General features: G+C 46.4%; 1 protein-coding gene across 1 annotated transcript; it reads left to right on the top strand.

The window, feature by feature from the left end:
• The first annotated feature begins 255 nt into the window (after positions 1-255).
• Positions 256-11,174, top strand: DEFB1 (defensin beta 1). Its single transcript, XM_033105162.1, has 2 exons — positions 256-374; positions 10,274-11,174. Exons 1-2 carry the CDS (start codon positions 314-316, stop codon positions 10,417-10,419), a joined length of 207 nt encoding a protein of 68 aa, XP_032961053.1. The 5' UTR covers positions 256-313; the 3' UTR covers positions 10,420-11,174.
• The last annotated feature ends 1,729 nt before the right edge of the window (positions 11,175-12,903 follow it).

The raw sequence follows: 12,903 nt of genomic DNA, 5'->3' as shown, positions 1-12,903 counted from the left end.
CAAAACAAAACCATAGAGCTGGCAGGAAGAGCCGACTCCAGGTTTCCAGGCTGAGAACTAAATCCAGCTGCAGCTGGACGGAGGAAAGTGGGTCCACATGACTCGCAGACTTCTCAGGGCAAATGACACACGGGGCTCTGTATTGGAATTTCACTCTGAGGGTTGCAACTCCGCCCTTCAGATCCATCTTGTGATTGTGCAATCCTCTAGCCCTATAAATACAGTGGCACCTCAGCCTCCGGAACCTGCCAGCTCAGACTCCCAGCAGCCTCTCCTCCCTCTGCTGCCATCGCGGCCCAGCCTGGCAGTCACCATGAGGTTCCTCTACCTTCTGCTGCTGCCTCTCTGCCTATTCTTCTCCCAGGTGGCCCCAGGTGAGCTTGGGGACCTACTGAGGCACTCTCGCCCTGGGGCTGGGAACTCTGGGGCTAAGTGAGCTGTGAGGGCAGCTGCTTCTCTGTCCTGGTGTTCTGAGGGTGGGGTACCAGGAAAGCCTCCTGAGGCTGAGTGGCTGAGTGGCCTGCTGTGGGCAGAAGGCAGCGGGCAGCCTGCTGAGCCTGGCGGTCTGCTCTGTCCCCCGACTGGCTACAAATGAGCCAGTCAGGAGCATCCCAGGCTGACACCCAGGGCCACCCAGCTGCAGGAAGGATGGGCCCATGGTTTGCTCCCTGTCTGACCCTAGGGCTCTATGCCCTCTGCACTTGGCAGGGATGAGGCCAGTCCCAGGCAGCTGCCAGCACCTCCCAGCCCCATCAGGTGTTGGGCATCTAGAAAATACCCTCTGTGGAAGGGGACTGCCTCCTCCATCTGTAAGACTAGAGAGGCCAGCTTCGTATCCAGCAGAGAGGGGTTCAGGCTGCCAGCCCCATCTCCCCCAGGTCACCGGGTGGGGCCTCCCAGGTGCCCTGCTGCAAGCAAGTGCCTCCTTCCCCTGCTACAAAGCCAGCTCACTGGTGCTTTTGACTCACCCATATGCAGGCAGTCAGGGACCCACAGGCCACCTGAGGCCTCCCTTAAGAAAACCATTCATGTTCTCCAGGGTGGGCAGTCTCCCCAGAGCATGGGTGGCAGCACTTGGTCAGCACCTCGAGGTCAAAGCAGCAGTGTCCCTGACATAAGAGAAGGTGGAACCTTCAGGAGGAATTGGGGGACATGTTTTATCCCAGCCCTGTGGCTCACTCAGTGACCTTGAGTAAGTCACACATTCTCACACCTGCAAATGAGCAGGCTGTGGCAGATAACTCCAAAAGCACGCAGCTGCTCTGAAACTCTGTGAAAGAGTCAGGTGTGCTTTTCTCCATCAGACAGATGTGCCTAATTTACTCCAATTATGCTTCAGTTTCCCCACCTGAAAACCGGGTATGCAAGTACTCCAATGCAGAGTTCTTAATGTTTCCAATTGGAACCCATTAGAGAGGTGGGGCAATCAATTTAGAGAGTGGCGACCCTGTTTTTTTAAAGACTACTTCTATTCTATTCCACCAAAGTGTGCAGCGTATAAGTGTCCGTGCTGTGTTACCATGCTGTGATTTCAGTCATGTCTGCACGTGTGTTTGTAAGTAGCCGTGCAAAAACTCCAACAGGTTTGAAAGCCACGACGTCAACGTGGAGAGTTACTTTCAGTCTATTACGCCTAAATCTCATTATAAGCCTCCCATTCAAAGCATAGAAAATAAAGCTTTTCCAAGGATATGCAGGAGCAGCTGAACTTCCTGGTCATTCATAGAGAACCACTAGCTGACCTTGTGGGACTCATAGTAAGCTCGGGGTTAGCTCGGACACTCCCACACGAGGCTACTGTCCTCTGTCCTTTCCCAACCCAGAAATCCCGTCTGCACACACCTACCAGTTCACCCTCTTTTCTGGAAAGGCCGTTAAAGCTCATTCCGCACATGGGGAAATGGAGGCGCACTCGCGAGCTGAGGGAACGAGAGTCATGTGGTCACTGCAGGAAATCAAGATGTGATACGTTCTTTTAACACTTTTTGTCTCTATCAGAAAAAAAAAAGGAGTCGCCCACATTTATCTGATACAAATGGTCTTGTGAAGACAGAATGATGTCAAAATGACATGGTGACTCAGGTCCTTCAATCAGCGAGACCAGAACCCAGCAAGGTATTTAGACATTGAGATAGTTGGAGGCTGTTCACTGATTCAGCAAATATTGAGTTAACAGCTGCTCTGTGCAGGCCTGGCCCTGGGAACGGGGAAAGAGCCAGGAAAGCACAGACCTTGACCTCATGACTTTACATTCGAGAAGCAGAGCAGGGCAAGAAAACCCGATTATATAATGAATGACCTAATTACAACCATACTGTGAAATGCTGCTAAGTACAGGGTGCTGGGGGGCATGTGACTGGGGGGGGGGGGCTGACCTGGTCTTGAGGGACCAGAGGAAGGCTTTCTTGAGGAAGCTGAGGGGTGATGGAAAAGGAGAAGTCGTTTAGGAGTTCATGGTATTTAAAAAATAATAATAATTCCTTCTCGACATTTAAAACTCAGGATATGTCACAGAAAATTCAGATTTTTATCTTCTCTGGAAAACACACGCGGAAAGTGTGGCAGCATTCCTCCATGGGGACAGTGCGCCGCAGCTCAATAGTGGCAGCTCCCCTGGGGATGGGCCCTCGCTCCCCAGGTCACCACAGGCCTCCCCACTCCCACTGCCTCACCTCAGCCCGGCCACCCAGGGCTTTATGTCATGGGCTGGGACCTGAATTTACAGCCCTGAATTAAGTGAGGGAAAGGTGAGAAAACTTGGGAGCAAGAACAAAGCAGATAGAAGGGACATCAGGTGGGAAAGGCCAGAGATGAAGAGAAATAAAGAACAATAGCTCTCACTTTTAATGGAGACCCCACAGAACCCTACAGGGAAGGAAGAATCATTATCCCCATTTTGTGGATAAATTACTTGGCTAAAGTCACATGAGTGACAACAGGCAGGGCAAGGACTCAGACCGAGGCCGTCAGCTCCAACCCAGAACCACACGCCTCCAAGGCACAGAGTGTGCCCGGGGAGCCGGGAGGACTTGTGGGGACGGCCTGGGGTCAGGTCAAGGGAGGACTTACAAGGCAAGAAATGCATGGGGGTTTGGGTGAACCCCGAAAGGTTTATAAACTGGGAAAGTGACAGGACCACAAATGGCTTAAGAGACTGGTTTGTGGCAGGGTGAAGGCTGGTTACAGAAGAGCGAAGGGAGAGCAGCGGACAGTGAGGTCACCTGCCCCTTAGACAGAGCCATCTGTCTTACGCCTGCGCTTTTCCCCAGGTGGGCAGCAGTTCTGCAGAGCAAAATTAACCAGACCCCAATAAGGGCATCAGTCATGCCTCAGTATCCTTCCTTCCTTCCTCCCATGTGCCTTCCTGGGAGTCGGGCCTCAGTTTCCTCTCCTGGAAAATGGGGCAGAAGGCAAAACGACTCCCAGCTCCAACAATCTGTGACCCTCAGTCTCCACCCATCTTGCTCACACCTGAGTGTCTCACTCTGCCATCCCCACCCCAACCTGCTGGTCCGAATTCCTGGCTCTATCAGACTTCTGGCAACAGCCACCAGGAATCTGCCCATCATGGCCTCTAGATCCCGTCTAGAGAACGTGCTCTCCATGGACTCTGCAGCCTCCATGGCCCCAAACCAGGCTGACAGACCCCCGGCGAGCAACACACAGAGACAAAGTGGTCCTCACACACACCAGCTACGGAACACCTCCTGTGGCACTTGACGGCTGCAACAGGCAGCGCTGTGGATATCATCTCACTCAGTGTCCCCAGCATGCCTGTCACGCAGGGACGGCTAGCAGTAGTGGCCCCCATTTTAGATTTTATTCCCTATTTTATAGATTGTTTTTTTCAATAGTGGATCTCAGAGAGGTTGACTTTTCAAATACCTAGCCAGCAAACGACAAGCACACGAATCTATCTCTGACTTCATGTCCTACATTCTTTCCAGTCGCTTCTCAAAGCCCTCTGGATATGTCACCAGGCACACAAATTTATCTCAAGAATGATCTAGACAGGACAAAATGAAAGCATGCACGAACTTAGTAAGAGGCACTAGCTGGTTATCCACGGCCAGCGTGAGCTTCTTGGTAAACGGGGATCTCACAGGTTACTTGGCTGCAGACGAAGGACTGGGCTCTCGGTTATTTCCTGGTTCAGTTGGGGATTTGTTGTTTTGCAGGAGAGGCTTGGATGTTTGATTTCTGTCCCCCCGTAGCTTTAACAGTTTCCTAGGAATGAAGTCTGATCCTCTGCGGTCTCTGCTGCTTACTGGAACAGGACCAGCACCACTCCTAAGCTGACAAGCAGCCTCTGTTTCATTGCTGGCACTGGGAGGGAACCCACTCACTCGTGGGCAGCCCTTCCCCTGCACGACTGCCAACCAGCCACCTTGTCCTGACCACGGAGAGAGCCTGGCTGACTTGCCAAGGCCCAGAGGGCTCCGATAAGCTAATTGCTCACCTGTGACCAGTCTCACATTGCTTCCCACTGCCACGTCCAGGTGTGGGTCCCCGTAGGGGAGGGACTCTACGGCAAGTGTTGCAAAAATCTAGATTGCATTCGTTAGGTCCCTCATATCAGTATCTGTGTTTGTTCCTCACACAGCTCACCTTGATGGGTCACGTCACCCTGTTCCAGCTCCTGGCCTTTTCCAGGCCTGTCCTTTTACTGTTGGTTCTGCTGGGGTGTCCCGGCAGTAGTCGAGTTTGGGCCTTATCTTCTCGAAAACCCATGTCATTTTGTTTGGCAAGATGCTCCCGCCTCAGCTTGGTGGCCTTTTAGTACAAGAAATTTATGTTTTAGTGAACAGCTCTCCGACTTTCCCTTCTAACATTGTTGCAAAACCTCAGCTGTAGCTCTCATTGTGTAACATGAAGCCAGCCGTAGTGGCCCCACTTTGGAGCCGAATGACAGAGAAGAGCAAGTTCCGTTATCGAGCACCACACTCCACTCTCAGATTCTCCCCTGTCCCTGCCGGTCATTCTCTGGAAGGCTCTCATTCTCGAGGCTATTTTATATAAATATACGTTTGCAACATATCTTCTGCGCAGTCTTCTAATCTGCTCTTCCTGGAACCACCATCATCCGACTAGTGCAGGTGATGCTTGATCTCAGATGCACTGAAGGTTGTCCACCCCTCCTTTCTGCAGATTTCTTTTCTGACAACACTGTGACAGCCCAGCCTCTCCCATGCTCACTGCACTAGACCCTTCCTGCCCTGCTCATTTTCTCCCATGACGGACCCACTGGCACGTATTTCCTAGTTAGTTCCCTGCTACTCAATCATAGGCATCCCTCATTCCACCAACACGTGTTATTACTCTCGACTAGAAAAACAGTTGGTGTCACGTTTGCAGCTCTGCAGAATTACTGACAAGGCAGTGTCACTGGCCTAATAAATGTACATTTGAAATAGTCACACTCTTAGCTACAAGCATGCAAACTGACGTGGACTTGATTTCCCCGCAGGCCTGCTCCTACGGCCCACCTTCTCATCGTTCTCACCTATAAGTGAGCTTTCTCTTTTCTACGTGCCTGTTTTGTGGTACTCCAGAGGCCACCACATGATGTGTGGGACTGTACTTATCAGGCCAGTGTAGTGAGGACCAAGACAGGAGTGAGCCCCAGGTTCAGGGACACAACCTCTCCCATTCTTAGGAAGAGGAGAAGAGAGAGGCTGTCAGCTGTCCGAGGAGGGCCTGTGCCTATGGAGTGGACAGAAGTGGAGCAATGCCGTGACCACAGAGGACACTGGAAGCTCAAAGTGCAAGGAAAGTGCACAAGCCCTTTTCAGGAGCAACTCGTTTTTTGTTTTGTTTATTTTGGTTTTTTTACTTTAATTGTAAAATATAACATGCGTCTAGAAAAGTACATAAAGTAGAATGCATGACTTAAAAATTATTATAAAACAAGCGCCCCTGTAACCACAATATAAGTTAAGAAACAGGACCTGGCTGGCTCCTAGGATGCCCTCCCCCAGCCTGTCAGTCACAACTCCCTCCTTCCCCCAAGGGGAATCCTGGCTTGTCTTTTACGGTATAACTTCCTATATTTCTTACACTTTTACCATGGGCACATTCGTGCTGAATAATATAGCGTGTTTTGTGTATGCATTTCAAGTAGCTAGAAACCAAGAGGTGGAGCCATTGCTGAGCCATGGGATATGCTTATATGCGATTTTAACAGGGAATGTCAAACTGTTTGTACTAATTCACACGCTCACAAACAGTACATGAGAGTTCCCATTGCTCCAGATTCATGCCAACACTTGATCATGTCAATTATTTTCCAATTTTAGCCATCTGGTCAGTGTAGTGGCATCTCATTGGAGTTTTAATTTGCATTTCCCTGATAAATAATAAGGTGAGCACTTTTGTGTCTAGTTACTGGCCACTTGAATGTATTTTATGAAATGTCTCATTGTCTCCTGCCCATATTTTCCATCAGATTATGCCTTGTCTTAATTATTTGTAATAGTTCTTTATACAGTCTGGATACTAGCCCTTAGAAGTTATAAACAATACAAATATCTTCTACTTTATGTCTTGATTTTTTGCTCTCTTAATGAAAACTTTCCTTAGATGGAGGTTTTAATCATTATTTTAATGAGGCTAAATGCATCATATCTTTTCCGTTAGGGTTAGTTCTTTTTGCATCTTAAGAAATCTTATTTTAACCCAAAGACATGAAGAATATTTTCACTATTGTCTTCTGAGAGCTTATTGTTTTTTCTTTTACATTTAGGCTTATAATCCATTTGACAACGTGTGTGTGTGTGTGTGTGTGTGTGTGTGTGTGTGGTCTGACTTAAGGGTGCTGTTGTTTTCAATATGAATATCCAGTTGTCCCAGAACCCACTGTTGCAAAAGACCGTTTTTCCCCACGGCTTTGCTGAGCCACTACTCTTCCACATCAATTCTGCATATGTGCCTGGGTCTCCTGCTGCACTCTTTATTCTGTTCCATTTGTATATGTGTCTGCCCTATGTCTTCAACACACAGTCTAATTACAGTGGCTCTATAATTAGTTTCAAAATCCAGTAAAGCGAGTCCTTCTACCTTCTTCTCCAAGAGTGTCTTGAGCCTTTGAATTTTCATGTAAATTTTAAGATCAGCTTGTCAAGTTTCACTGAAAGAATCTCTTGGGATTTTCATGGTATCGGGTGAAATGTACAGATTAATTTGGGGAGAATTAACATTTAAAAAATAATTAATCTTCCAATACTTACACATAGCATTTTCACTTATTTAGGTCTTCATAAACTTATCAAAAAATACTGTATTCCTGATACATAGATACATCTATCTATATTGCACATGTTTTCTTAGATTTATAACTAGGCATTTGTTATTCTATGCGATTCTATGTAGTGTTTTTATTTTAATTTTATTTTTTCTGTTTGTTGCTAGTACACAGAAGTAAACTTGATTTTTTTTCTTTCTTTTTTTTTTGTGTATTGATCTCTTATACAGCAGACTTGCTAAATTCACTTGTTAGTTCCTTTTGGACTATCTACATATAATTGCAATGCCTACAAATAGTAGTCAATTTTATATCTTCCTTTCCAACCTTTATATCTTTTATTTATTTTTTCTTATCTCACTCCCTTGGCTAGTACCTCAAGTACAATGTTGAATAGAATTGATACTAGAAGTTATGCTGGTCTTGTTGCCAATCTCAAACGGAAAGTTTTCAGTGTTAGACCATAAAGTGTACTATTTGTTGTAGGCTGCTGTAGATATTCTTTATCATATTAAGGAAGTTCCCTCTGGTTATTTATTTGTTAAGAGTTTTTATCATAGTTCAATGTTGAATTTTTTTTCCAGGGTTTTTCTGCATCTTTGGAGAAAATCATACAATTTTTCTCTTTTATTGTTAATAGGCATTGACTGATTTTCAAATGTTAAATGAAACCTTGAGTTTGTGAAATAAACTAAAACTGGTTTTAGTCTGTTTATTGATATTTTATTTAGGATTTTGTGTCTCCGCTGATAAGGGAGGTTGGCCTGTAGTTTTCCTTTCCTTTCCTGGTATTACTAATCTTGTTAGATGCTGGCATTAAGATCATGTTGGCATCACAACATGAACTGGTGAATGCTCTCCCTTTTTTTTTATTCTAAGAAATAGTTTTGTAGCGTAGACACTATTTTTTATCTGTTGCTTGGTAGAATTTGCTGATGAAGCCATTTTGGTCTAGAATTCTATTTATGGACTCAATTTCTTTGATAGTTATGGGACTATTTAAATTTTCTAATTCTCATTTGTTTATTTTACAATAGTAAGTTGTATTTTTCTAAGAATTTTTCTATCTCAACTAAATTATCAAGTTTGTTCAAGTGAATATTCTGGTTTTTCTATATGGGTATACAAATGGAAAAAATTCTGTTTCAACTAACTATTCAAGTTTTTAAATTCATAATAATTTTATTTTTTATATTAGTAGAATATGCTGTCTTTGCCTTCATTCCTGTCTGCTCTCAAATCTTGACTCAATTATTCTTTACTGTTAGTTCTCTGACTAAAATTTGATAAACAGTGGTTCAGAAGTTCCAGAAGTTCTCAGTTCTTTACTGCATGCTAGATTCATCTGAGTTGTTTAAAGTACCAGTACATGGACTCCACCACAGAAGAATTATATTCATATTTCTAAGAGTATCCCAGCTGATTTTAATGAGCATGCAGCATGGAGAACCACCGGTCTAGACCACAATTTCTCAGCCTTGGTGTTGTTGACATCTTGGGCCAGAGAATTCTCTGTCATGAGGCTGTTCTGTGCACTGCACATGTCTAGCAGCATCTCTGGCCTCTACCCTCTAGATGCCGATAACACCCCCCACACCCTCACACTTGTAACAACAATGTCCCCAAACACTGCCAAATGTCTAGTCACCAGACACCCACAGTTCTAGATTGGATGGAGTAGCTGCAACAGGGCTACAGATTAAACAAGAAGACAACTTCAGTCGGTATGAAAACCATTTTTCCAACAAGCAGATGCATGTACTGTTTTCCAGGGTGGTGATGGCCTATTGTGTTAGTCAGCTAGGGTTGCCATAACCAAATACCACTGTGTGAGTCCCTTAAACAACAAAAAATTATTTTCTTACCGTTCTGGAGGCTAGAAGTTCAGGTTCAAAGCGTCAACAGGTTAGGTTTCTCCTGAGATCTGCCTCCTTGCCTTGCAGACGGCCGCCACCTCTGCATCCTGAGGTGGCCTTTGCTCTGTGTGCATGCACCCCTCGGGTCCCTTTGCACGTCCAAATTTCCTCTTCTTATATGAACACCAGTCATATTGGATTAGGGAACACTCACATGACCATATTTAACCTTACTCACCTCTTTAAATCACCCCATCTCCAAATACAGCCCCATTCTGACATACTGGCTGGTTAGGCCTTTCAACATATGAATTTGGTGCGGGGGCACACACAATTCAGTCCTTAACACCTATCAATGCAAAACAATGGTTTGAGTTGAGAGTCACTTACCAGGCATATTGGAGGGCAGCTTTGTTCTGTACTGCATACATTAGATGACAAGCCTGGAGACCTTCTAATTACGAGGTTCTGTGCAACTGGGAGGAGGGCAGAATAAATTCCAAATGGAGAAAATGGGGAAAGCCCTGTAGAGCAGCTGTCATTTAAACCTGACATTAAAGGACTGCAGATCTAGGCAAAAATAATGGTAGAGAAGGTAGAGGAAAAAGGGATTCAAATTGGACAGAATGGCATAGCTAACAGCACAGATGGGAGGAGAGGTTAGGATATGCTCATTGAGTTAGAAATATGCTTAAGCATTTGTGAAACAGGATGTGTGTTTGGGCACAGTACAATTTGGTAGAACACTTACTTGGGGACTAACTTGAACTCTGCCCTGCACACTTTAAAATTCTCTGGGCAGAAGAAAACCCCATTCACAGCCTGCTGTTCATGGTCAGCTTTTGTTTGGCCTCAGCTGGTACAGACCTCAGACAGCTGGCACAGACCTCAGACAGCTGATACAGACCTCACACAGCTGGCATAAACCTCAGACATCTGGCATACACCTCAGACAGCTGGTACAGACCTCAGACAGTTGGTACAGACCTCAGATGGAGGGAGGTCTTCAGATGCTTTTTCGTGAGCAGCCCAAGAGATCAAATGAGGGCAAATTTCTTGGAAGAGAAAACTCTTGGAGGTGCTTTGCAAAGGGCTGGCTGTTCTGCTTCACCAAATGTTGTAAAGTCATTCTGGCTGCAAGCCATGAGTCTGAAGCACTTTCTTTCCCTTCTTACAGGTGCTGGCCTTATTAAAGGTCTCTTCCACAGGTATCCAGAATACCAATGTGCCAAAAAAGGGGGGACCTGTAACTTCTCCCCGTGCCCGCTGTCTACCAAGGCTAGAGGCGCCTGTTACGGTGGGAAGGCCAAGTGCTGCATCTGAGCTGGGAGCCACGGAGGCAAAAGGCAGGAACCATGTGAACACTTTATAAGCGTTGTTTTAATCAAAGAAGACCTTTTTTTTTTTTTTTTTTTTTTGACGCATACCTCCTTCGGACCAAAATGAATCTTGTGTTTCCTTTTGGAAGAGGTTAAGAAAGTATGGGGTTTAGAAGTGAGACTGGCCAGGCCACAACGCCTGCAAGTTCAGGGCCGAGGGTGATGACTAGGGCCTGAGTGAAGTCACCACCACAGCGTCTTATCACCAAACCAACAAGTGAGTGACCCAGACGGTCCACCTGCAATCAAGGATACGTGGTGAGGAGACAGATGACACAGGTTCAGGCCCTCTTGGTCCTAGCAGAACTCACCCCAAATTCAGTGGTCTCAGCAGCCTGTTCAGTGAGACGGTCCATCTGAGGAGCCCAGAAGTACTACTGCCTTCCCTCCCTTCTGGGCTGGGGACAGTGAATGGTTACCTTAGCATTTGAGAACCTCTGTTATGACTGTAAAACTAGTCTTCTCAAGTTTCACTCTCTAGGCCTAATATCTGGGTTCCCGAATGATGATTTTTGACTCTACCACAATCACAAACCCTTGTTATATGTCACTTAAAAGGCATGTGCTATGACCACAACTTCTGCATTTCATTTCTTCTGCACCATTTAGCCTGTAGACACATGTTGATGGGGAAGCATGGGTCACCTTCTCTTTCTTCTAATAAATGTCTTACAACTCCCGATGAAGCAATTATTGTCTCCTTAATCGGCAACGGCAATTTCATATTCCACATCAATAAACTGTAAGCACAAACGAAAGTCAACCATTGTAAAAACGTTTGTCCTCATCCGCCCGTGGAAGATGTACACATAACATCCCTCTTTTGTGAGGAAAAGGCAGAGAGAGGAAACGCTGGGTTATGTTGTAGAAATGAACCTCTGCTCAGGTGCTCTCAGTCACAGATACACAGTGTGTGGTTTTCATGACAGGGCCTCCAGGCCTCTTCCTTCCCGTGAAAAGCTAAGAAATAATCCAGGACCACTCTATTTTGAGAAGAAACTTCAGGCATGCTATCTACCTCTAGATGTTATGTTAAAAGCAGATTCCCAGCTGAGCCTTCCCACCTAGTCCAGCCAGCATTTTGGTTTCCCAAAACCTGATTCCTGAGGCAGAGAAAAAACCCACATCGATCTATTTACATTATATCTTTCAGTTTGTGAGGTTGTAATTTGGCCTGCCCTGCCAAGGGTTCTTCAAGTGACCAAAAGCATATTTCTATGAAACCCCAGCCATGAAGACGTCACGGACTATCTCAGGAACACGATGATATGACATCAACAGCACTGTCCCCAGAAATAAGTCTCAGAACCAGAAAGACTAGAAGATTCTTGCAACCCTTCCATTCCCAACGGCATTTGGTCCCAGGGCTCATATAACTACAGGGAGAGAACTCCCTTGCTGCAAGTTTTAAAAGGGGTTGCAACTGAGATTGTTCTCGTGTCCTCATCCCCCAGTGCTCAAAGCCTACAGCTTACAGAGCCCCTGGTGAGACCCAGAGTCCCGTCTCCCTGAGGCGAGGCCCTTGCTACTTCTCACTCCTTCACTCAGCAAGACAAACAAAACGGCATCACTTCTCCCTTAGTGGATGACCTCCTACTTATTTAATAATTCACTACTCCCCCAGGCTACATCTTCGCGCCCCTTCTCACCACCACCCTCACTGTTTCAGCCCTTCCCTTCGCCAGACTGAAACATGGGCGTCATTCCCTGACCCCTCCTGGAGGAAACATGGCTTTCAAGTGAAGGACCGTGCACCTAGTTGTCTGCAATCCATGAGGCTCCTAAGTGGTTGCAAACCCAAGTTCATGGTTGCTATGATAGCATCTGCTTAGATGAAAGAGGAAGTATTGATTTGAGAAAGCTCCATGTCCATTTCCAGGTCCAACCTGTTACTGCTGCGGCTGTCAGTAGGGAATCCCTGAATCCCGTGTCTCCATAGTTACTAAGCATGCTGACAGCTCTGAGTGGAAGAAGGGCTAGCCTGGATTTGCATGGCTGCCCTTTGAAGGCGTCTCTCCCACCCAATGACTGCTGCCTTTAGGGGGGGGTCTGTCACCATGATTAGCATCCTTCAAGGGGAGTTCAGGGAAGTGCCCCAGGAGGTGGCTGCAGCAGCCCTTGCTCCACTGCTGTCACTTTCTGTCTCTGACTGGACGGGCATTCATGGGTCCCACCCCCAGAGACTGGTGGCTCAGTGTTTAAGGAAAAAGCGGTCACAAAACAACAAATTTAGCAGACGAAGCTGAGACCACCACCGCACTCTTGGATAAAGACCCCAGCGCCTCAATTGGAGAGGGAGGTGGCACTCAGAGCAGCAGCCTCTGGGGCCACCAGGAGCTTATCAAGTAACCACCACCCTCACCCCCCGACCGACCGGAGACCACATAGGAAGTATTTTAGCCATCCCCAGATATGAGCAATTCTAAAG

The sequence above is a fragment of the Rhinolophus ferrumequinum genome, chromosome 4 (assembly GCF_004115265.2).
Source record: "Rhinolophus ferrumequinum isolate MPI-CBG mRhiFer1 chromosome 4, mRhiFer1_v1.p, whole genome shotgun sequence".
In the NCBI taxonomy this organism is placed as follows: domain Eukaryota; kingdom Metazoa; phylum Chordata; class Mammalia; order Chiroptera; family Rhinolophidae; genus Rhinolophus; species Rhinolophus ferrumequinum.
Note: the sequence above shows the minus strand (reverse complement) of the source record. Positions and strands in the feature narration are given on the sequence as shown.

What these genes read in the sequence shown, in the direction of transcription:
- DEFB1 (XM_033105162.1), top strand. Translation starts at nt 314, where the DNA reads ATGAGGTTCCTCTACCTTCTGCTGCTGCCTCTCTGCCTATTCTTCTCC. An exon ending in CTTCTCCCAGGTGGCCCCAG is followed by an intron (nt 375 to 10,273) that starts GTGAGCTTGGGG and finishes CCCTTCTTACAG; the next exon opens with GTGCTGGCCTTATTAAAGGT.